This window comes from Cornus florida, unplaced genomic scaffold (genome assembly GCF_030987335.1).
Source record: "Cornus florida cultivar Cherokee Brave unplaced genomic scaffold, ASM3098733v1 CherokeeBrave_3.0.0_Hap2_Chr05, whole genome shotgun sequence".
Classification (NCBI taxonomy): Eukaryota; Viridiplantae; Streptophyta; class Magnoliopsida; order Cornales; family Cornaceae; genus Cornus; species Cornus florida.
Window position 1 is genome coordinate 8177889 of NW_026775575.1, and position 23770 is coordinate 8201658.

At 36.3% G+C, this 23770-nt stretch overlaps 1 protein-coding gene across 1 annotated transcript in view; it reads left to right on the forward strand.

Annotated features, from left to right (window-relative positions):
- Positions 1-15496: 15496 nt before the first annotated feature.
- Positions 15497-23770, forward strand: part of LOC132306102 (tubulin-folding cofactor E) — a 63106-nt gene continuing 54832 nt past the window's right edge. The window contains exons 1-3 of the mRNA XM_059803334.1: positions 15497-16224; positions 23365-23535; positions 23711-23757. Coding sequence (XP_059659317.1) covers positions 15897-16224; positions 23365-23535; positions 23711-23757 — 546 coding nt within the window. The 5' untranslated portion in view covers positions 15497-15896. The remainder of the gene's footprint in view (positions 16225-23364; positions 23536-23710; positions 23758-23770) is intronic.

The following is a 23770-nucleotide window of genomic DNA, read 5'->3' on the forward strand; positions in this document are numbered from 1 at the left end:
CATATTTGACATGTATAAGATGAGGCCGGAGGCCAATGACATGTATCTTGTATTCTATGCACTTTCGTTTTCAAGGTTCACTAGGGAAATAATAGAAAATATCAAGTCTTTGCTTCACTATGTTTGCATCGGGTATAGGAATTCCATTCTTTTTCTTTCTTAAGGTCTCATTAATCATGTATGAGGTGTAGCCAAGGGCCAAACACCATTTTGTTTTAGGTTTCATATTTTGGTTTTGTTTATTGCATTTTAACGCATTTTTAGCCTTTGAGAGGTCATATTTTGCATTTAGGACATTTTGAGGCTGCGGACCTTTGGGACGTGTCTTAAATGTCTTTTTTGCATTTACGTGCATGTCCACATTTCACAAAACTCTTCAGTTTCAACTTTAGAACTATTTTTTGGGCGATTTTATGAATTTTCATGAAAAATTCATACATTGGGGTATCATTTTAAGTTCCTCTTTGTTTTAGAATGTTTTGGATGCTTGCACGAGGTTAGGGAATATTTTTAAACCTGTTCGGATCATGTAGAATGCATGTAGAACCTTAGATATGGACCAGACACATTTCTCACCCATTGCAGCAGCTTTTTCATTACTGCACAGATGTGTCGGTCGGCTGACGAGGGCCATCAGCTGGCTGACGAGCCTCGAGGGTCCATTCCAGTAGGCTTTTTAGGAAAATCCTCGTTTCGGCCAGCCAATGATTGGGTTTCGGTCGACCGATCCTTCCTGTAGCCTTCTAATTTTAGCTTTTTCTTGGACAACCTTGTTGCATCAACTTTGGGAGATCATATCTCTTTCGTTTTAAATCCAAACTGGGTCGTTCTTGAGTCTAAATTCAAGAGCTTGAAGTTAGATTTCCAATGGTATTAACCAATCATCAAAACTCCATCTATAGTGTAAGTTATTCCAGTTTTAGTGAGATAGGTTCGTGGTAACTCCTAAACGGAGAAGGCCACTTTGTTTTAATTTCATATCTTTTCCATTCGGACTCAGAATCAAACGATTCTTGAGTCTAACTTCGTTTATTTTTCATTGTCTTTCCAATAGTGTGTAAGGTGTCACCCATTTTAGTGTGAAATGACCATTTTACCCTTGGTTCTTTTCTAATCAAGTTTGGCATTCTTGCTTCAATGCTTGGCTTAATTGAGTTCCATGGCTTCATGGAGAGTCATTTTGGTGCCTTAGGGATGACGTACATCTCTAGTAGCCATTTTCCTTCTTTTACTTCTGCATTTCGGATTCGTTATCGGATCATCCTTTCGGTTCATCACTGATGCACCGGGTTGAAAAACTAGGGCTGTCACAGTTTTCACCATGCTATATACCTTATAAGTTACTACACCTTAGCTATCTACCTTATAAGTTACTACACTTTAGCTGTAAGGATCTTTATTACTACACCAATTTTAGAGCTATAACTCTTTTTATTTAGAAGCTCATAAATTTGCCTGACATATTTTTCTTTTTATTTAATTTCTCATGACAGATTTTTGATCATTTGTAAAAGAGTTTCAGGCTAGCTAAAGGAAAATAGTATTTCTTAAGAAAAATCTTTTCTTCTAAGGAATTATATATTTTGTAATTTAAATTAAAGAAAATTAAGGCATTACAATTAGAAATTGTGATCTTCAAAATTAATTGTCACATGGACATTAATTATTCCTCATATTTTAAATTGCATGCATTCAATTTCAAAACTTTTTAACTATACCAAATATCTGCATATTAAAATTGAACAAGTTATATGTGCACAACACAAGGCTAGTTGGTTCTTAATCCATGAGCTGTCCCTGTTGCATTTCAGTTCTTTTCCTAAAAACTAAAATGCATGCACAGTAGATGAGTAGATGCATCAATTCTTGCGGCTTATAGGGGGCCACATGCCTTTAAGTGACCATTCTTGATTTTTTGTGCACAAATGGAGGTGGGGAATTGTTGCGGATGAAGTGTGGTTTTCATTCATTGCATTTCATGTTTAAGAAGCTGTGATTGCTTGTCTTTCCCGATCTGAAATTTTCATTTGTGATGGTAAGTTATACTATTCAAAATATAAACACATATGAACAATATTTATCTCCTGAAATGTGACAGAGGCAAAAATGTAACACAAGTAAAAAATCAACGTTTTATGAACCCAAGATGTTTTACTGCTTTGTGGCTTAGTGTTTTACACTTTTTAGTTTTTATATTACTAATCATCTACTTTTGCTTTTATTCTAGCCGTATTATTTCTTATAGCTAGCTCTGTTGGATAATGAAAAACATTATATATATTTATCTTGTATCTCAATTCTCAATTCTCAATTCTAAGACTTATATGTCAATTACAGGATGAAATAATGAATAAGTCTTCCCAAATTTCTCAAAATTCTGATGGTACCAATCCAGTGAGAAATGATGTTGAGATAGTGCAAAACCAACTAGGTATCAGGAAAGGATATCCCCGTGGGTTCAGACCTGGTTTTGTCATTCCAAACCGTCAACGTGCATCCTCATCTTATAAAGTGGGTATCAGCATCCATCGCCACCAGACTCTCACCTTCAACAGCTGCCACCACATAATTTTGAAGCTTTCTTCACGAATAGTTTACGTATTAGTGACAATCCAAAAATTGTCCCTAATATATAACTTATTAGTGATGATACATTCCGTCCCTAATAACTTTTAGTGATGGAATTATTTGGGATAGTAACTACCGTTACTAAAAACCCTTTTTTTCGGTGACGGTTAATTTTTATCGTTATTAAAGATCTTTTGCGACGCTCTAACTAGTGACGGATGATTTTGATTTTTAGTGACAGTTTAAGGGCTTTTAGTGACGGATTTGACTGTCACTAAAGACCTATTTTCTTGTAGTGATTGGTCTTGTACGCATACTTGAATTGAATTAAAACAGAATTTATGTGTTGATTTGTGTTCTTGCTTAATCTTGGAAATTCTTGTATGTAAACTTGTTTAAATTGTGTTAAAGATGCATAATGGTTTTATAAAGTTAATTGGGATCATCTGGGACTTAGAAAATAAGGTTAGGACCTTTAACGGAGGTGATCAGAGGACGCCCGAGACAAAGAAGAAGGAGCAGAGTAGGTCGAGAGCCGACTCCCAAGGGCATAGAGCCGACTCCCAAAGAAATTTCTACACTGCTCTCAGGGAGAGAGGCGGCTCCCTAATAAACAGAGCATGCTCCCTCAATGGCTGGAACTTCTACGGGATGAGTATTTTTTATATTGTTTTTGGATTTTGGGGTTCTAGAGTTGTTTTGGATGATAACGGGGGTTTTAAATAATTATAAAGAATATGTTAAAATCCCAGAAAGCATAATTCACATTCATATGCTAAGAACTTGAACAATATGAGATTTTAATTAAATTTGCATGTCGTTGTTGGAGGATTTGATTGCTTAAAATTATTTTAGCAATTTAAATGGATGTTGTATGATTTTTATCATGTATTGATAGTATAATATAATCATATATTATTTATGATTTTATTATGCTAAGGATTAATTGAATTTGCATGTTGATAATGGATGATTTAATTGCTTAAAATTATTCTAGCTATTTAAATGAATGTTATATGATTTTAATTATGTATTGGCTGCATAATTTGATCATGTATATATCTGATTTCTATTATGCCTATTTTTGGATTTATTTGATGTGATATTATATTTGTTGCATCATTTATGGATTGTATGCATTATATGCACTAGTATGGGATGTGGGCATATTAGGGACGAATTAACTAAAAACGTTAAGTCTTACCTATTCATATTTTCTAGGGACGGATTAACTAAAATGTTAAGTCCTACCTATTTATGTCAGGTCGACGAACAGTTGGATTATGACAACCCAAATTTTTAAGAATTGAAATTATAATTATTTCATGATTTTTAATTTAATTGTCAAAGATTGATTATTTAATTTTATGTTGGAGACTACCATTGAAGATTCATGTTTAAGTTTATTTGATTTGGGTTTTTGTTTCATTATACATATATATATATATATATATATATATATATATATATATATATATATATAATGCCTTAAGGAAGGAAATGGAAGCACCTGGACGAAATTAGAAATGAAGAAAGAAATTGAGATGGTTTTGTGGGGTCCACCACTAAAGAGATAATTAATGGATTAAATTGATTATTTTGTTTTAATTAGAGACTTACCGGTTAGAGATTGGGTCATTGATTATTGAATTGGAGACTGTAGTTTATATTTAATTTTAATTTGAGTTCATGATTTTAGTTATCATGATGGGAGATGGTAGTTGAATTGGAGAACAAAGAAATAAGAAAAATGGAAATGGATGTGAGAGAAAAGTTGGTGGGTTTGATATTTGTCACCAAAGTGTATGCATTGTATATATATATTAGAGATATAAATATAATCAAATGGAAGATAGAGATTGGAGGGAGCATGCAGCCTTTATAAAGAGGAAATAAATGAAAAAATGGGTTTTGATTTTGTGATAGTGAGCAGGTCCCACTTGAGAGGATAATTGTTTTGATTTTGGTCTTGATTCATTGTGTACATTATAAATAAATATGTAAAGTCAGTTTGTGAGAAGGAAACAGTGGGCTATGAAATGGAGAGAAGAGGAATGGTAATTTGATGTGGGTTCCCTTGATATTTGTAAGTGTGAATTTGTTTTGCTGTATATTATATATATATATATATATATATATAGCATGTTGTCGGATAAAGGAGGCAAGCAAATGGCTGCCAGCCGTGGGTAAAAAAAAAAAAAATGGTTGCTTGCGGGTCCCACTAGGATTTTTGCTTGGCCAAGAATTGTCTTTGATTTTAATTTTATTTTGCACGTGAGTTTGTTGAAATCAGATGTACAAAGAGAAAAGAAAATGATTATAAAGTTTTTGATATTTTGTATGCATGATGGCATTTACATGGTGAGCAGTGTTGTGTCGGTGGAGGATTTCTTTATATATATGTATCTATCTTGTGACTTTGAGTAAGGAATGCAGAATAGAAAAATTGGAGACACACACAGTGAGCCGAGAGCTCACACAAAGAGAAACCCGAGATTGTTGATGCTCAGATGATGCAATGAGGAGTATTTTTCATTTGCAGTGTAGGGTTCTTCATATCTGGAATGACCTGGATGATTTTGTTTCAAATATTTTATTAATTGTCATTTTGTTAAAATTGTATATATATATTTTGTTTAAATGTATATGTATATTTTTTGTGAAGATAATTTTGCATGAAACTCTTTGAAATCCTTGTTATGGTTTTTCCTACTAGGACTTCCCCCGTCTCACCCCCTTCCAATTTCAGGTATTGTGGATTGCTAGTTGTGGGCTTAGGCGAAAGAGTTGGTATTGAGGATATTATTTTATTTATTTAGAGATTTTTGTGTATATATTTGAGGAATTGATTTTGTATCAATAAAGAGTTTTTTTTTTAGCTCCTGGGTGTATATTGAACTATTTTGATTTAAAGAAATCGAGGATTTTATTTAGAAAATTCGGGGCGTGACATGGATAACATACCATGGTTTACTTTTATGTTTTGATAGGATAGATTATATATATATAGTTATATGCCATGATATGAGCTTGAGTCTTTGGATCATGGTTAGTGTGCATATATTGCCTGGGATGGATAACTAGTTATAGTAGATATCTGTGTGCCCTGGTAGGTCTAGGTACTCATGCCCACTTTATGTGTGATTTACATATTACCTACTATTCAGGTTGAGGCAGACCTATAGCTTTGTGAGTATCCTATAATGTGTTTATCTATATATATATGGACTAATTAGTTATTGTTGGATTGACTAGGTTGTATACGTGTATCAGATCTCTGTTTGGACTATAGTAGAGTAGAACTTGTTTGTGACCCTGACCCACCATTATTTTTTAAGTGTTCGTCAGGTGTAGAGATTGTTCGTGCTGAGCTGAGATTAGTCTGCTTCACTCTTCTGATTCTACATAAGAGATTTATTTATGTTTCAGTATTAAGATGTTGACAGTTATTTCTGTCACTTGTTTAGTTTGGATTTCCTGGGGGTCCACATAGTATAGATTCTCGAGTTGTATTATTTTGGAGGATTGGTTGTATCGGAATAAGTTATTATTTAATGAAAATTTATTCTGAGGGTTTATATATTGGATTATCATTTTGGTTTCATTTCAGCATATTATCTATTCTTATTTATCCTTTTGTATTCTGTATTCATTTATTGCCGATTTGTTTTGATATCCCCGGGTGTTCGGGCGTGGGCCTAGCCAACCTGAATTCGGAAATCCAAGGGTATCACATTAACCATCCTAGCGCATCACCTTGAAGTGTTGCTGCTATGTAGTCAAGAAAATGTTTTTTTTGCCAAGTGTTTTTGTAATTATTAATCAGGATGGCAAGTGATTGTGCCCACTCATCAATAATTTTCAAATGATCTTTATACGATATGTGTGTAAGATCAAGATAAGTGTCATGTTGAGTTATGGGATACTTATTTAAATCATTTTTTCTTGTAAAGATGGGCTTGGGGTAGATGAACTAGGTATATCATCTACTTTCTTAGGAGGAGTAGTTTCATCAACTTTAGTAGCAATCTCCGTAAAAAGATTCGTCAAGAGTAGTTTCTAATTCTCTTTTTCTACTAGATGAAGCTTCTTCTGGCTGTGGTTTTGCTTGGATTTCTTCATCAAAAGATTTAGAATCATCTGAAGAATCTTGGAATTCGTCAAAGTCTGATTGGTTAGTAAGAAGGTTGATTTGTTCTTCTATTTACTATCGGAAAGATCTATTTGATATCCAAAGTTTGTAAGGAGATCTTCATATTGTAAAGAAGTGTCTCTAATCTGATTGATGATGTGTTTTTTCTCATCAATAGATGAATTAGGTTCAACATACATCTGTCTTAGACAATCTAAGAGTTTTATGATGTTGTTGTACTCATCTTTGTTGTAATTCTTTAATGGTTTATCTTGAATTACAAGTATATCTTCAATTCCATAGTAAAGGCTTTTTACCTTTATTATGGAAGAAGAAGTAGATTGTTTATCTACTTTCTTTAATGGATCTGGATCAGGAGGATAAAGATCAAATAATTTTAATTTTTTGAGTTTTTCTAAATCAATAATCATCTGGTTGATTTTGGCCTTTGTCTCCATGTTATCGGCCAAATTTACGAGTTGAGCTAATAGGACTAACTTTTCATTAAGAAGCACCATAGTTTCTTTCATACAATCAATAGATGACTCTATTTGAATACTTAATGTATGTAAGTTATTCTGGAACTTGTTATTCTAATCGTTTACTAGATCAACTATAAAGTTTATTCCAGCACCAATCTGGTTTAGATTGAGCTGATCTGAAGTTTCAAATTGATTGGGGAGATAATAACAAGGTAACCTTCTCATCTCATGATTCATCCTCCTGGAATGCCTTCCCAGCCATGATAAAATCCATGATCTACAAGACAACATCACACTGGATATTCTGTCGCAGCTAGGGCTGCAAACGAGCCAAGCCATTCGCGAACGACTCAGGCTTGGCTCGTTAATTACTCGGCTCGAGTTCAGTTCGTTAATAAGTGAATCGAGCTCGAGCTGAATTATGAGGCTCAATTTATAAATGAGCCGAGTCTGAACATCAGTAGACTCGACTCGTTTATTCATGAACCGTTCACGAACTGGGCACGATAATGCGTTCACGAACATACTCGATTATAATATATATATATATATATATATATATATATATATATATACACACACACATACATACCCAATTATAATATATACAAAAGTTGGGGTCAGATTTTAATTATATGTAGCACATTTATATGTAGATATATGTTTATGTTGTATATAAAGTTTGTGGTTATTATGCAAAAGGCCTTTCTTGTCTTTATATATAAACACTTTTATGTTTAGGGTTAATGGAATTGGCGCCTCCATTTGTGATCTGTTCTCTCTCTCCATTATTATGCCGATCCCCAACCATCAACGAAGAACCGATTCGCCGGGATCTCTCCCCCTTATCTACCCTCTCTTCTACCTCTGGCATCCCTTCCATCTACCATCGGTGGCTTCACCGCTTTCGTCCATCACCACTTAACCCTCCTCTCTCTTCTTCTTTTTCTCCTTATATATATATATATACACACACACACTATATATATATATATACACACACACACACGATATATATATATATATATATATATATATATATATATATATATACACACACACACACACACGATATATATATATATATATACCAACCTCCACTAGTGGCACCATCGGCCCTCTCTTTTTCGGCCGTTCTATCTCCCGCCATCTGCTCCCTCTCTCGCCGTCTCTGTCTTTTTCGGTGACCAAGGCGATTCCTTGCCAGCCATCATCATCGTGCCAATTTCTGGCACTGAGAGTTGCGTTATGGGTCTTGGTCCAAGTCACTGTGTATCGCTGCCTACGAGCTATCGAGCTCTTGGCTCGAAACTCGTCAAACATAGCCGAGCCGAGCTCGAACTAAATTTTCTAGGCTCAACTCGAGCTCGAGCCGAGCTTGACCAACTTATTGCCTGACCGAGCTGAGCCCGAGCACACCATTATTCGACTCGACTTGGATCATTTATAGCCCTAGTTACAGCATGACTTTCTGTATTTCGAGTTCTATTAGATGGTGAGAGAAAACAAAAAAAATTCAGCCATAATAGATTTGGTTTCTCAAAACCACCCAAGAAAATGAATTTGAACATAATCCATTGTTAAATTTATATCAAATAGCAGAAAGGATTAACCCAATCAATCTTGCTATCAATAGTCTTTTGCATCTCAAAAATAAAGCTCTTAGGGTAATTCAAGATAATATGCAAGAACCACCTCTTTTCAAGATTTGTGATGGAAGAAGAATTTTTGTCACACAGCTATCTATTTATTACCCCACTTATTCAGCTGATCAGTTGAGCGAAGCAAATCAATTCCATAAAAATATTCAATGTCTCTCACTCAGCATTCCAGACGATATCTCAATGGGTGTTGAACAAACAGACGTTGATTAGCTTGAACATTTTGGACAAAGTCCATCAAGTACTCCACCATTAAATGAATATGAACCATATAATTTCATCAACGCAATGGAGGGTTAACACCTTCTTACTATACGACTGCACAACAATCTAGTATACGACAAGAAGATCAGTTCTACTATTCATAATCAGTGAAAAGTAGAGACAATATACTATTCATGAACAGTAAAAGCATATTCGATCTTATCCAAACACTATTCATAATAAATCTTTTTACGAATATTTTTACGGAGAAATAGGTAAGATTCGTCAAGAACATGAAAATTGAATTAATTGCATATACTTAATTTATGTTCTAAGCCTATATCTTCCTTGCTGAGCCATAGTCCGTGTGACATTAGGCTTGTTAAGGAATCTCTAGTTTAAGCACCTGAATAGTATTAAGAGGTCTTACGAACCATTAACAGTTCACATATGGCACAGAGCAGAGATACTTCAGTAGACTGTATATGTAATTTAGTAGGGAAAAACCCAAATCTTCACTCTCATACACCTCACTTTGAAACTTCGGATCAGCTCAATCTAAACCCGATTAGTGCTGGAATAAACTTTTTAGTTGATTTAGTAAACGACTGGAATAACAAGTTCCAGAATAACTTACATACATCAAGTACTCAAATAGAGTCATCTATTGATTGTATGAAAGAAGCTATGGTGCTTCTTAATGAAAAGTTAAACCTACTAACTCAACTCGTAGATTTGGCTGATAACATGGAGACAAAAACCAAAATCAACCAGATGATTATTGATTTAGAAAAACTCAAAAAATCAAATGACAATGATTTTTAATCCATTCTCTAATGATAATGAATTGGGTTAGAAATCTGTTATGACCACATTTGAAGTTGGTTTTGATACATAAACGTAATAATTGGTAAAGATTTTATATAATTTAATATGCTTTTTTCAATCTCAATTAAGAGGTAGTTGCTATAAAACTTGATTTTTAATTTAATATCAATTGACACACCTTAAGTTAAATTTGTGCTATATCTTACAGTATATTGGACACATCTTATGTTAAATTTGTGATGCAAATATACGGTATACTTGCTTATACAAAATTCTATTGAAGAGAAAAAAAAAAGTCACAAGAATAACTCTGTGATCAATTTTCTCTTGGGTTTGTGTAGAGAGAGAGTGTGTAGAGAGAAAAAAATGAGTTTGATTTTAGTTGAAGAAATAGTAGACTAAACATTTGAGGTGAAGAAGATAAAAAATAAGTAGGGGTTTGAAATTTCAAAAATGAGTCAATAATTGTGTGACGGCCCAAGTTTTTCAACCCGGTGCGTTAGTGATGACCCGAAAGTTGACCCGGTAACGGGTCCGAAATGCGGAAGCAAAAAATAAACCAAGGTCTATAGAGATATAAATCATCCCCAAGATACCAATGTGACCTTCTATGAGGTCACGGAACTCAAATGAAACGAAAGCGGAAACAAAGGTCAAAACGGGCAAAATCCATTAACCAAGGGGCAAAATGGTCAATTCATAATTAAGAAGAGAAACTTGACTCTAAACAAGTTAAACAAGGTGAATACAACCTAATCTAGTTATTTCACAACATTCCAAGAGGTTCCAAGAACATTGGACAAGAATCCCACAAAATGCCCTTTCCCGGTTTAAGCGAAAACTAATCCTACTTTACTAAAATATGAATAACTCCCACTGTGATTGGAATCTGAGAATGGCATAGGTACCATTGGAAAGCTGACTCAAAATCCTTGAGTTTAGGCTTAAGAATAACCCCATTTGGGTTAGAAATGAAGGAAATATGGCCATTTAAAATTGGAACATCAGTGCTGAAACAGAACTGAAGAAGCTGGAGTGTGGAAGCTATTTAGGTCGACCAAAATGACCAAAACTTCTATTGAAAACATGTTTTTGAGGTGTGGTTACTTTGGTAGACCGAAATGAGCCATCGGTCGACCGAAATAAGCCATCGGTCGACCGAAATGGCCTTGAATATGACTTTTGGCTACTGGAAAGTGATGTTTTGATGCTCAAATGAATTTCAAAGGCCATCAGTCGACCGAAATAAAGTTTCGAACTACTGAAACACCTCGAAAAGCTACTACAAGGCTTGCTATGAACAAAATTTGTTGAGACTTCACCCAAGCCTAACACCCCAACATGAATATGGACAAAAAACATGATTTTAAGCTATACAAGCATGCTCGCAAGTGTACTTTATATATATAAACATGTTACAATGGCCTACGGCCTCATTACATTTCATTTACAAAATTTGACATGCCAACCATCTAAAGTTAGAAAGGTTACATTTCAAAGGCAAAACTTGAAGTTTAAATACATACACTTGAACTTAAAGGTTTGTGACCCTTGGCCTCCCATCGTACATATCAAATAGGTTCCGAATAATGTATCCAAGTACACTTTACATACAATAAGGCAAAAATGGCATGTTGAACCCAACTAAGTATTACAACTTCAAAAAAGTAAAACTTAACATGCTAACACTTGCATGTGAACAAGAATACTTTAAAAGAAACTTCTAATCTCCAAACCACCCAAGGTAAGTGCAAATCTCCAATCTTGAATCCTGTACCTGAACAAATCCCCCAGTAACTTCGGGGTGAGTAAACAAGTTTACTTGTAGAGAATGAGCATATATCGACTCGATTTCTTATAGATTTTTAGACTATCATGAAACAGTTCAAAAGGGTCATGCCACCTAACGTCTATGTCAAAGGTGAGACTCAGGGAGCATCCTAAGCTACCTTAAATCATTTCTAACATAAAACACATCCTTTATGCAATTTCAACAACATAGGTGCATGCTATACAAAATATCAAAACATAAATTCTCAAAGTTATCACCTTGAAACCTAAAATGGAATAACAACTAAATATAACAATTTAGTATAATTAGAATTTCTAATACCACACATTAAGACATAGATTCTCTGAGTTATCAACTTGAAATCTAAAAGTATGCAAACAACTAAATATAACAATTTAGTATGGATGTACTTAACAACATCAAATCGCCAATAGCCAAAACCACAAGTCACAATTAAACATGATTGTCAATTTGGAATTGAATGTGAAATCAAATAGTGGAAGACTTGGACATCACGTCTTGGACTAAACCAAGAACAAAATGGTTATTCCGGGTATTAACCCGCTGGGAAGACCACCCTAGTGCGCACTATCTCAATTGGGGAGAACTCATACCTCCAGTACTAGAACCAAACTCTAGCCATATCACTTGTAACAACAATGTCCCAAGACTCCAAAATAATCCAAATAAGTTCACAACTTATACATAATTTATATAATGCACGAAATCACCTTCCATGCACAAGTAGGTTGAAACCACATAATCCATGCCTTAGAGTTCAAATTCTAAAATGGCATATATATAATGTCAATTACAAGGTGTGCAATTCATTACATAGGCAACAATATATTCCATAAAGAAAACATGTTCACATGAATATAAATATAACAACAATGTTATCCAATACTCAAAATACAATTATGTGAATACACAAAAGTCCAAATCCATGATTTATATATAGAGACAACTTTTACAACAAAATTAAATCCATGGAACAACAAGATAAAATTTAATTAAATAAAAATAATTAAATTCTCTAGATTTCAAATCATTTCCAAATGGCCTCATTCAAAATCCTAATTGGACCAATGGAACCATAAAAATAGATTTTAATTAATTCTCTTAATTAAAGTCTCTAGATTTTCAAACTCATCCAAATGCTCTCAAATTAAAGTATGTTAAAGAACATGCCAAAACTTAATTTAATAGCATATCACAAGTTAATTTCATACAAGGCACGTCGATGAGAATTAAACTTTCACCAAAGATAAATATTAAATAAAAGAGCAATTTTTATTCAAATTATCCTAATTTAATATATGCTAACAAACACATCAAAACTTAATTTCCTAGTATGCCACAATTTAATTCTAAGTTGTATAACATCATGAGAATTAAATCTTAATCATAGAAAATAATTAAATTAAATTCTAGATTCTTAACAAAAGCATGCATACAAGTTGTATAAGCATCAAAAATGTGTAAGACAACAAAAATATGAAATTATAACACCCCCTACCTCCATTTGAGATGAAATCTCAAATCCCTACCAAAACGAAACCGCTTCGAATCCGACGAAACTTTTAGGTTTTGTCGGGGACAACACAATGAACATAACCCCCAAGAAAGCCCCATCAAAATCACAACTTGACTTCAAACCCGAACTCAAGAAATGGCCAAAAACGAATTCTAATAAGGGGGAAAGGTAGAGTATGGTAAGGCAAGCATAAAACACTAAGGCACTACACCTTTTTACTAAAGGGAAGTGGCTGGAAAAGAAGAGAGAAGGGCGGCAGTCCCTTGGCTGCTGGCCAAGAGAGAGGAAAGAGAGAGAAAAATCTAATTTTTCTTCTTAAGACCTATTTATAGAAAAACCCTAAAAGTGACCCGAAAGGGCCCCGCTGGATCTGGAAAAGTGGAATTTGAGCGGACGCGCTCAAACAGCAAAACTCTGTGAATAAAAAAGAACCAAAATGAGAAAAGATGAACAACGGAAGAAACGGCATTGAAAACCGAGTCCCGAGCAAAGAGATATGCCCCAAACAAGTTTGGCGGTAACGGGGGCCAAAAACCCTGAAACTGGAGAAAAACCACCAGAAGGAAATTCTATGAGTACACGACTCGACGAAAAGTGAAAATGAACCCCGTACGAGGATCCAGGCTCAAAACAAGGCATTTAGCAATAATTCTCACTAATTGCACAATGGCCCCTCCAAAAAGTGAAAACTGCACAACTGGACTAGAATAAAAATATCTTCCAAAAATATTTTCTTAAAAACCCCTGAAATAAAATATATTTCAAAAGATATTTACGAAAAACACCCCAAAAAATGGAAATGTTTCTGAAGAACTGTGTATCCATGCCCATATGGACACCGAGAGCAACCAGAGTACTTTCTTACAAAAGTAAATATACGTATTTCGTAGAAACCACTTAGAATGAAGATACGTGAAGTCAAAAACCAACTCCGAACACAAGAAATGAGGTTAAGCCAACAAAGTGACAAACAGAGAAAAGACAAAATAGGGAAAGTGACGAAATAGGGAAAAAGACGAAAAGTGAATAGTGTCCGAAAAATGAAATTATGGAAATGACTTGGTCCTCAAAGGAAGTTGTTAATCCAAAGAAAAGAGTCTTGAAAACCATCCCTGAGCACTCAAGATGACACTAAGTGATGAGAAACTGAACTCAGAAAGGAAAAGATCAACGAAAAAAAAATATCTGTGAAAATCTGAGAAAATGGAAAGGAATGAAAATGACCGGATCATTACATGTTGTCTGAGAGGCAATAAACAAATGTGGTATTCTCCTAAGTCACATAATTCGCGTGGATAACTACTGCTCTAGAGCTCCGCACGCGGGTTAACGATTTGGGAGCGGATTCACCCCAAATTCGCAAACTCGGTTTTTTGAGTTCGAGAACTCAGATTTAGAATTCGGGAACTCAGTTTAGAATTCGGCTTTTGTAAAGAAGAAGAGAAAAAATGAAGTCCGAAGAGATATATACATATATATGTACATAGATTTACATAGCTATCGCGTTGATGAAGCTATACTCGTTTCAATCTTTGTATTTGTGAAACCTTCAACCCCATTGTGAATCTGTAATGAAATGAGAGATAAGACAGATCAATGCAAAACAAAATTTGAAGATGAGAGAACATGATGGAGATGGGATCATGGGTTTGTATCTCTGTGCGGCTGACGAAATAGAGGGTTTGTATCTCTGGGACGAAATGAATGAGAAAGCTTGAAGGGAAATTAGTTTAGGGTTCTATGCCGTTGAAATGGTAAAGTGACCCTGCGGCTGCCGTTAGGGGTTTTTTGGGTAATCCTTTTAACATGTTATGAAATTGATCCAAGGGTTGAGATAAAATCATGAATTGGGGCAATTTTATTACTTAACTAAATGGATTTAATTTGAAATATTGGGCTTCCAAATAGGAATGTACTAATTGAGCTCATATAAATATAAGTGGACTTGGACTAAAATTATATATATGGGTTATGTTCTTCACTTCAAGGTTGGGCCTCAATCATTTTGAAAAAAATATTTAGTAAATTAATATAGTCATATTTCACATAAAATAATTATAAAAATATAAAATATATTATATACAGGTGCTCTCAAGCCACTCTCGCTCTCAACTAATTTTAGAATTTGTCGGTCTTAGTCCCGTTCCCGCTCCCACATTATGTGATTTAGGTATTCTCCCTGATACATTACTTTACTACTTTGTTGCCTTGTCAATTTTTTACGCTTTGTATTTTTTCTTTTTTAATTTACTCACTGACTTACTCACTGACCGGAACAGATGTCCTGTAACGTTGGAGAGGATTTCATTTCCATAAAACGGCATGATTGGTCCATCACTTCATCAATTTTCACAGGGATGCACAATGATTGAATTGGATTGAAACCATTATCCAACTGATGTGAATGATTTCTATAAAAATGGAACCATAACCAAATCGATACGTCTTCAAAACCAAATCAATAGGCATGGATCAGATTAGTTTGAATTGGATCCGTGTGCATCCTAAGTTTCCACCTCCACAATGCAAATTGGGCTCAATTTCTATGAATTAAAATATTGGGCTTGGCTCTCCTATGATCTCAACAGCGCTCGGGCTCGCCCAAGCTTTAATTTTCTTCTTCCTAGTCCATTTCCTTCATTTTTCGTAGTCCGTACAGCTTCAGTCTCCGCTACCGACCGTTGAGACGAGAATGCAGCAGGACTCACCATCGAAGCCTAACCCGGACTCGTCCGAGTTGGGAATCGGGCAGCGAGTCCACTCGGCTGGGGACTGCCGGCGAATCGGGACGGTGAAGTACGTAGGGGTCGTGGAAGGCTATTCAGGGGAATGGGTTGGCGTGGATTGGGACAATGAAGATGAAGGCAAGCACGATGGTTCCATCAATGAGGTTCGCTATTTCCAAGCGAAATCAGCTAAGTCGGCTTCTTTCGTTCGGCCCAAGAACTTGAGCACTGGCATTTCTCTGTTGCAAGCTCTCGAGATCCGATATCGGACCACTTCCACCAAAGAAGAAGAAGGTATCGATCTTACTGTGCAATTAGTTACTTTTATGTATGTCTAATAATAAACGAAGAATGTTGTTTAGATTTCTCTCAATTTTTATTTTTTATTTTTGTTTTTATTTTAAAACAATGTGAATCAGAAATACAAAAAGTATAAAAAATGTGTGATGCAGATATGCTGTTCTCTGATGAAGTTTCATAATTTATGAGCCACCCACATCAATTGATTTAAACCCGCAAGTCAATTGAAATCAATTCTCAAAGTATATCCATTCCAAATTTTAACATGTTTTTTTTTAATCAATTTGTCATTTTTTTAAAAATCATTTATTGGACTACTCCGTATTTGTCAGAATTTACTTTGAAAACAAATAAGGAAGCTGGTTTGGGCATAAAGGATTTGGAATAGTGGGTATAGAGCTTTTATTGCTAGGTATGTTTGGTATGTGTTAAAGGACCAAAAGGGATTGAGTTTTTCTTTGGGTGGAATTTACAGGGAATATATTTTTCCAGAGATGTTTCTAGACTATTAAACCTACAGTAATATTTGAGTGTGATAAGGATTGTAATATTTGAGTGTGCTAAGGATTGTTTCTCTTGAAGAGAGATTGAGTTATACTTATATGAAGTATATCATCTCTCCTTAGATTCATTGACATGTTCAATTTGGAGATAGTAGGAGCCATCATGTTCAATTTTTTTTTTTACCCTGGCAAAGAAACAACAACAGCCTAATCAATGACACAATCTTTGGCTGCAAGAGCAAGAATATCAGCGGGAATAAAAGTTAAAGCAATATCCTCGATAATGTGCTGACGGGAAAGCTGGGCAAGAGCATGGGTGACCTCATTACCATGCCTAAGTACATGGCTAAGTCGATAGTTAGAGAATCGCCAAAGTGCCACTCGAATATCAAACACTACTGACTGAATCTCAACCGGACCACAATCATCACCATCAATTGCCTGGACCACCAACAAAAAATCGCATTCAAACCAGAACTTATCAGAAGACAAAGTTGAGGCCAGATAACCGCTTTACGCAAACACATAGCTTCAGTGATAGTAGCATTTGAAGCCAGAAAAGGAGAGAAAACCATTGCATGTAAAATAAGACCCCTAGAATTCCTAAAACAGAACCACCACCCCTAATCTGAGAAACCGAAGAAAAGGAAGTATCCACATTACATTTAATAATACTCTCTAATGGAGGCAACCAATGAGAAGGGGAGGGATGGGGACCCAAATTTGATCTAAGGCCAACCGGAGAAGAAGTTAAATCAAGGCCTGTAGAACTGAGAGACTCCTTAAACTCCCAAAAGGAGGAACAAGCTAATGAAACCACCCTTAGCGGATCAAAAAGCCTGCCATCAAAAACCAATTTGTTTCGAGCCTTCCAGATACCCCAACAGGTAAAAGCCACCAAACCTAAAACATCCTGAACCTCATCCTTCGACCCCGATCGCTCTACTAATGTAATCCACCAAGCCACAAATGATATAGATTGGTCCACCGAAAAATCAAAACTTAAAGGCAATAATTTCCAGATCTGGATAGAATGAGGACAAAGGAAAAGCATGTGTTCCAAGGATTCCGCCTCATCACCACACCTGGGGCGCACGACATCGACAGACATACCATGTAACCGAAGAAGGTGGCGAACCGGAAGAGCAAGATGACAACATTGCCCTAAAAAATGCTGTATCTTTGGTGGGAGTTTGCATTTCCATATGCTATGCCACAACAAGTGTTGTCGAGAAGTAAGAGAATCAACACCCTGAAATCTAGCTTCCCCCTGGCGCCGCAATTTAAATGCCAGAAAATAAGCGGACTTTACCAAAAACTTACCATTAGGCTCGCCATCCCACCCCAACCTATTTGCTTTAGAGAAGAGACTGAAAGGGTAACTAAGAATAGCTTGCACAATAGGGGGCGGAAATAAAGATTGAATCAAAATGACATTCCAACCAGTCCGCTGAGCCATCAAATAAGTCCCCCACTACTTCAGGAAGCACCAACTGAGGAGGTCGTATCAGCATACCAGTCAAACCAGGAACCAATGATCATTCCAAATATTAATAGAGAGACCATTGCCCATAAACCATTTAGATCCAACAGCAATGAGAGATTGTGTAGACCAAATACTGCGCCAAGCCCAAGAAGGATTTGATCCCAATGGCGCTTCTAAAAAGGAGCAATTGCGAAAATATTTAGCTTTAAAGATCTTAAAAGCCATTCCATTTTGGTGAACCAAAAAATTCCAACCCTGCTTAGCTAACAAAGCATCATTATAGGCCTCAAAATTTCGAAACCCTAAGCCCCCTTCATCTTTAGCAGTACACAAAAGCTCCCATTTTACCCAATGTATAGAAGCAGAGGCACCCTCTTTACCCCACCAAAATTTACGAACATACTTCAGAATGGAATTGCAAAGGTTACGGGGCAGCTTAAAGCAGGACATAACATATGTGGGTAAAGCACTCAAAATTGATTTAATTAAAATTTCTTTACTTGCAGGAGATAAGAGTATAGATTTCTAAGATGTTAAGCGAGTAGCGACACGTTGGAAGATATAGTGAAATACATCCCACTTGGATATACCAATAATCGCAGGCATGCCTAAATATTTTGCACGCAAACCCTCTTCCTGAATACCTAGCAGCTGACACAAAGCAACACGATCCTCCAAACAAGTATTACGTGAAAAGAAAAGAGAGGATTTAGAAAAATTGATCTGTTGCCCAGATGCCCTTTCATATCTCTGTAAGAGGTTCTTAAGAAAAACAATCTCAGTAGTAGAAGCTTGACAAAAAACAATAGAATCATCTGCAAAAAATAAGTGAGAAATAGGTGGAGCTTGGGGAAACACCCGAATCCCAGATAAAACACGATGCTGAAGGGCCACTTGCAAAGAATGAGACAGAGCTTCTGCACACAAAATAAATAAATAAGGAGATAACGGATCCCCTTGGCGGAGACCGCGCATGGGACGAAACAACCCCACCAGTTTACATTTGATCATCACAGAATACGATACTGTTGAAATACATGCCTTAATTAAAGTAATCCAATGAGCATGAAAATCCAATTTCTCAAGCATGGCTAAAAGAAAAGGCCATTCAATTCGATTATAAGCTTTACTTATATCCAATTTCAATGCAAGGAACGATTGTTTACCTTTACGTTTATTTTTTAGGTAGTGGAGAATCTCATGAGATATCAAAATATTATCTGTAATGTGCCTGCCTGGAACGAACACACTCTGAGATTCACTAATAATAAAGGGAATAATTTCACGAAGTCTATTTGCCAGCACCTTAGCAATAATCCTATAAGGAACAGAACATAATGATATTGGTCGATAATGGGAAACATGGGTGGGCGATTCAGTTTTAGGAATTAAAACGATATTAGTATGATATAGACTAGATAGAAGATGATCCGAATGCATAAAACTACATACCGCCGTAATAAAATCCGCCTTAATAATATGCCAATATCGCTGATAAAAAAACGCAGTCATACCATCAGGACCCGGAGCTTTGCATGGCTGCATATAAAAAATAGCTCCATGAATTTCCTCCTCAGAAGGCGGCCGAATTAATCGATTATTCATATCAGGAGTAAATCGTGGCGGAATGTGCCGTAAGAAACGATCAATACCAATCGGATCAGAAGTACGAAACAAGTCCTGAAAATAGTGAAGAAAGAGATCCTGAATCTGGGAATCCTCTTCAATCCAACGACAAGAAGAATCCTCGAGTCCAGAAATATGATTGCACCATCGGCGACGAAGAGTAGAGGTATGGATAAATTTAGAGTTGCGATCCCCCAACTTCAACCATTGAATCCGTGATTTCTGAAACCAATACAGTTCCTCCTGTCGCCACAAAGAGTGTAACTGGCTCTCCACAAAATGGACCTGCTCAAGATCGTGTTCATCCGAGTGCTCTTGCAAATGTTGTAATCGAAGTTCAGCTTGTGCAATGTGGCTTCGAGAGTTAAAATTGATGGTCCGAGCCCAGGTAAGTAAAGAACGTTTACAAGACTTGAGTTTTTCAGAGCATCGAAACAAACGGGACCCGATAACTGGACGACTCCAGGCATTCCGAACAATAGTCTCACATATAGGATCAGCCACCCAGCGGGCATCAAAACGGAAAGGACAAGATTTCTGATGAAAAATCGGTACCAGGTCAAGAAGCAGAGCACTATGATCAGACCCCACCACCGTAAGATGACGAAGTCGGGCTTGGGTGAACATCTGTCACCACTCCTTACTGCTTAAAGCATGATCCAGGCATTCCTGAATATTAGCTAAACCACGACGATGGTTACACCACGTAAAGGGATAGCCCGCAAATCCCAAATCTAGTAACCCACAATCAGATACTAAAGTTTGAAAATTCTTGAGAACCCAGTAGGGTGTTAGAAGTCCACCTCGTTTTTCCACCGGAGATAATAAATCATTAAAATCACCAATAATAAGCCACCGATTACCCCACAAAGGCTGCTATCGTTTGAGATATTCCCATTGCGCCGCACGAATACGATCATTAGTGCTTGCATAAATAAAAGTAATAAACCAAGAACCTTGGCGAACTGAACATAACTCCACTGTAATTTGATAGTCACAAAAATCCACGATTTTAAATAAATGGTCGACCCGCCAAAGCAAAGCGAGACCCCCCACCGATCCCACTGAATCCACACACCAAACCTAAGGCATCTTGAGACGGCGTTTCAACTGTTGAAGATTTCGCAAACTAGTGTCGCATTAATTATTGAACAGTAAGAGGATTACCAATACCTTGACAATTCCAAACCAACACTCGTAGAGAAGCAAGATGAACCACACAATGTGATACAACTGGAATATTAGGAAAAGAAGAACCAACAGAGATACCTGAGGAAGACGCTCTGTTACTAGAAGCCGGACAAGAACGACGCAAAAATCGGCCCAAATCATGAACAGGGGCCTGTGAGGAAGACGCACAAGCCAAAGATGGGGTAACCATAGATCCAGAACCATGGTTCAAAACTTGGGCCTCTAAATGAGAAGAGCGAATCGCAGAGGGAGATAAAGGCCCAACACCAGCCCAATTCAGCAAAGTAGTCATCCTCGGTAACCACGGTCAATAGCATACATGAGACGCCTCCAGAAAACTTAGGGATTTGAGCCCAACGCCGAGAAACCGTACTGCCGGCAAACCAACCGAAAAACACACAACAGCACACCATGTCCCGTTACGCAGAAGCCCCAAACTAGATACAAGCGCCACCAAATGAACAAACACAAACACCACAACAATAGCCAGATAATTGTACAGCAGCCCAAAGAGACGAAACAACACTCCACAATTGGGCAGCCAAGCAAGATCCTGCAGTACACCAACCAAAAAAACAGAAAGAAAGGGAAGGAGAAGGGAAAACAGAGCTGGGTAATTGAATCAGAATCGCCGGACACCAAGATCAGACCCAACACCCACACGCAACAACCCCACTTTTGCTACACTCAGCACCCAAAAAATTAAACAGAGAACTAACAAAGTTCAGGACCCAGAACCGTCATAAACCAGAAAGCTGAGTAACAAAGCTGGACAACAGTTGTACGATCAACCAAAAAAAGTATAGAAGAGAAAAAGAAGGGAAAGAAGGAAACCCAAAGTGAGACAAGCTCACAGCAATCACTCCGACAAGCGGAGAACTCCAACAAGCGGAGAACTCTTCAAAGAGAAGAGAATTGTTGCATTTAACCCCCGTTGGTTAGCTTCAATTTGAACACTGTGTTATTGGATACTTCTAAGGAAGTTTTAGGAATGAAGTTAGAGATAGAGAAATACATTGGAAGCAAAAGGACTGAGAATTAGTAAAACTAAAATGGAATACATCGAATGTAAATTAAATAAAGTTTTGGACTATGATAATATAACAATAGCAATTGAAGACCTAAGGAATTTTCAAAGTAATCATTTTTTATATTTAGGATTAATAATACATAAAGATGAGGAGATAGATTATGATGTCACTAATAGGGTCAGTGTAGGATGGACAAAATGGAGGCCAAAAACGCCCAATCCAGAAAGAGAGCCAAACGGGTGATAAAGGTCATCAGGCCCAGACAAATAATAGACTGGACGGGCCCAAAGGAAAGTGACAGCCCACCAGCTCATAGGCTTGCTTATCACATTTCCACTGTAGGGTAATGAAATAAGTGTATAAATAGGAAAGAAAGGAAGGAAAACGGCAGAGTGTTTGGTGTAAGAGAAAAACTTTCCATCAATAGAAGGGATTTTCTTGCATGTACAAATGTATCCCACGTGATAAAAGAATATCACTTAAGTTAAAAGGGAAATTGTAGAGGATGGTTATTAGGCCAATCATCTTATATGGGGTAGTGTGTTGAGATTTAAAAAAAAGATAATATATATATATACACACAAACAAGAATAACTCATTATGTAGATGAAATGAGAATGTTGAGATGGAAAATAGGAATGACTAGAAGCAATAAGATTAATAATCAAAGTGTGAGTGAGATCAGAAGTAGCGATATTGGTGAGAGAATAAGAGAAAGTCGGCTTAGGTGGTACGGACACATACAACGTAGATCCATAGATGCATTTGCGAGAAAAAAGATTAGTTTACATATAAAGGTAAGAGACAAAGATGCCCCAAACTAATTTGAAATCTAATTAAAACTGATTTTAAAAAATAAATATAGGAGGAGACGTGACTTATAATAGAATAGGATGGAAAAAAGAGAATTCATGTGGTTGACCCCGTTCGTTTGGGATAAAGGCAAGGATGATGATGATGATATTCGCCTTCATGTCATATGAGCCAGAGCTATATAACTAAAAGATCAGATTCATTACATGCTATTTTCCTCTTTGTGTTCTGTTACGATTTGTTGTTGGAACACTCTCTCTTTATGACCCTTGAGACCTAGAATGTAATGATAAGTCACCACAATACTCTGGTGCTATACATTTATCCTGCTACTGGATCTGCCAACTAACTATGACTGCTAATGGATCTGCCAGCTACCATTTATCCTGCTATAATTTTCCTTGTCTACGTTGTATATGTTTTGAATCATGCACTGTATCAACACATCGGAGAACTTATTTATATCTTTTATGTAATGTTACAGATGAAATGTATGTTCTCTCTGCAACAAACAAACGAGTATCAGTTCAACTTCTTGGTAAAGATAAAATTCAAGATAAACTGAGTCGCTTCGAAGAGTTGACAGGTGCATCACTTTCTTATTTAGGTGTTAGCACTCCAGGATCCCAATGTCAAATCAGTACCATTGTGCCAAGTAAGTTGGTTTCTTTTTCCTCTTTCAAATACCGGTTTGACTTTTGTTTTCCAATAGTAATTCAAATAATTCTTACATTAAATAATGTTTCTAACTTTCTGCTCTTACACTATTCGTTTTCTTTATTATGAGGCAAAAGAATTAAGCGCAGTATAATACTAATGCTTTTTTGCAGATCTAAAGGAGCTCGATTTGACTGGAAATCTGCTTTCAGAATGGGAAGTATGTTACTTAA